This window comes from Eucalyptus grandis, chromosome 6 (assembly GCF_016545825.1).
Source record: "Eucalyptus grandis isolate ANBG69807.140 chromosome 6, ASM1654582v1, whole genome shotgun sequence".
Lineage (NCBI taxonomy): Eukaryota > Viridiplantae > Streptophyta > Magnoliopsida > Myrtales > Myrtaceae > Eucalyptus > Eucalyptus grandis.
Genome location: NC_052617.1, coordinates 5,451,294 through 5,453,531, shown reverse-complemented (window position 1 = coordinate 5,453,531; position 2,238 = coordinate 5,451,294). Strand labels below are relative to the sequence as shown.

General features: G+C 39.8%; 1 protein-coding gene across 1 annotated transcript; it reads left to right on the top strand.

Moving 5' to 3' along the window:
- Nucleotides 1–329: 329 nt before the first annotated feature.
- Nucleotides 330–902, top strand: LOC120295011 (50S ribosomal protein L18-like). The gene has a single exon (XM_039316230.1). The coding sequence runs from the start codon at nt 387–389 to the stop codon at nt 729–731; it is 345 nt and encodes a 114-aa protein (XP_039172164.1). The 5' UTR covers nt 330–386; the 3' UTR covers nt 732–902.
- The last annotated feature ends 1,336 nt before the right edge of the window (nt 903–2,238 follow it).

The following is a 2,238-nucleotide window of genomic DNA, read 5'->3' as shown; positions in this document are numbered from 1 at the left end:
CTTAGAAAAATTAGTCAAGGAAAAATGTTTGCACTATCGACCACAATTTATGGCTATTTCGTAGATGATGGAAATATTTCTCATTCAATCTTGAGCTTTCTGTGAAATAAATGCACCCTAAGTTACTTACTTACAAAGATCTTATTTCCAGTATGGTTCTATTACAGTCTACTATGCTGCAAGCTTAAGGCTTGTGTTTATACTTCTCTTCTTTTGTAATGGAAAAGGTGACTTCTATATAACTAAAACAAAATACTGGGCCTTGAGATAAAGAGGGAATGGAAAAGATGAACATTCTAATTTTCTGATTATTTTCCCTTTTATCTGATTTTTGTGCCTTCGTTGTAGCAATTTGAAGTTTGTTACATTGATTCCCCAACTCAGAGATGGTTATCCTACCGCCAGCTAAGCCACCGAGAATAATAAACTTTCTCAAGCCTTATGTTCTGAAGATGCACTTCACTAACAAGTTTGTAAGTGCCCAAGTCATCCATTCCCCAACTGCTACTGTGGCGTCTTCGGCAAGCTCGCAGGAGAAGGCTTTGAGACCAAGCATGGACTCGACTCGAGACGTGGCTGCAGCTGCGAAGATAGGAAAGATACTGGGAGAGAGGCTGCTGCTCAAGGGCATCCCTGCTGTCGCCGTCCACTTGAAAAGAGAACAAAAGTATCATGGCAAAGTCAAGGCGGTTATCGATTCTGTGAGAGAAGCAGGTGTGAAGTTGCTTTGAAAACTCCTGAACTTATTGGTTGTATTTGTTTTAAGACTTGTGACCTCTGTTCGAAGTGATCTTCACTTGAGAAAGATGGCATTTAAAGAGAGTGCATGAGATTTTTATGTTGGGGGCTGCTTATATTGATTTCTTCTTAGTAAGGATATAAGCACATTGAATGTTTGTGCATGTATGTATCCAAGCATGTGTATTGGCATTTTTGGATAGATTATCAAGGTGAGAAATGATTGAAAATGATGAGCCTGCCACTCAACTCTTAAATACCGAAGTCATTGCATCCATACAAGTTGGTTCAGAGTTCAATCATTATTGCTCGCATTGGGTGCTTTTGGTTTCTACTGGAGCCTTTTGATATTGAAAGAAAACAGCTGCCTGGGACTCCCGACTTGCAAAGATTTAGCAATCTTTGTAGCTCCAGTAAATGTTCAATTTATATTTACCATATTAACATTGTAAGGCTATGGGGGAGAAGGCACAGGAAGCTATATGCATGAGTTAACGGATGATCGGGTTGATGAACCGTGGCCTAATCATGAAGTTGCTCTATCTGTCCTCCACATAGAGATGGTGACTTGACACTTGCCTATGAAGCCAGAAGGGGCTCGGGGTTGAAGCTTTGTTACTCATAGCATAAATGAAAATCCCATGCTAGCCGTAATTTCAGCCAAAGAGAGGAAGTTTAAGACAAATTGTGTTGACTTTATAAACCGTAACGAGTCATTTTAGCAATATAGCAATCATAATCACGTTCAGGAAACTGCAGTGCATTGGACGTTCCTGAACTTATGTGCTTCCCAAGAGATTCACCACCTAATCTGTTGGTGCATGCTGTAATTCCAAAGGATGAGGCAATAAAACTGAACTCCTTTGTAAATACCTGAGAAGCTCCTAAAAGCTATTCATCCCCCAAGAGTTGCCCAGACAATTGCTTCAATCCTTTCTATTTCTCTACAAGAATACAGGTTCAATCTCGAAATCTGCACTGAAAGACATGCGGTTTGCGTCTTTCTCAAGTAGCACGATGTGGGGTTCCGCGTGGAAGGCGCTGAAAAAATGGAGCCACAAAGATTCAAATGTGTGTGTTTTTGCCAAAAAATTTTCGGGGATTGAAATTTGGAATGATATCAACCCCCTTTTCTTTGTGGCCGGTAGGATGAGCAAAGCGCCTAGATTTGTGCAACTTCATTCTAATGGACAGAACTTTATGTGCAACTTCATCCTTACGTCCCGAAACTAGAGAAATTCTCAATCTCTTTTGACCTTTGCGACACTCGGGTCCATCATCCTTTCCCATGCTCCGAATGAAGTTTATGAGGAATTTTTCTTTTACAGCATCTGAAGTGCGAACAAACATGCAGAATTGGGAATAATCGTGGACACCCTTGTATGTAACCTCAATATCATCACTTGTGTTGTAAGTTATTGTAATAGTAACATACTCGACAAGCCTTTTATAGAACTCAAAAGATATTTCATCAGTTTATCTTAATTGAGAATTATAATT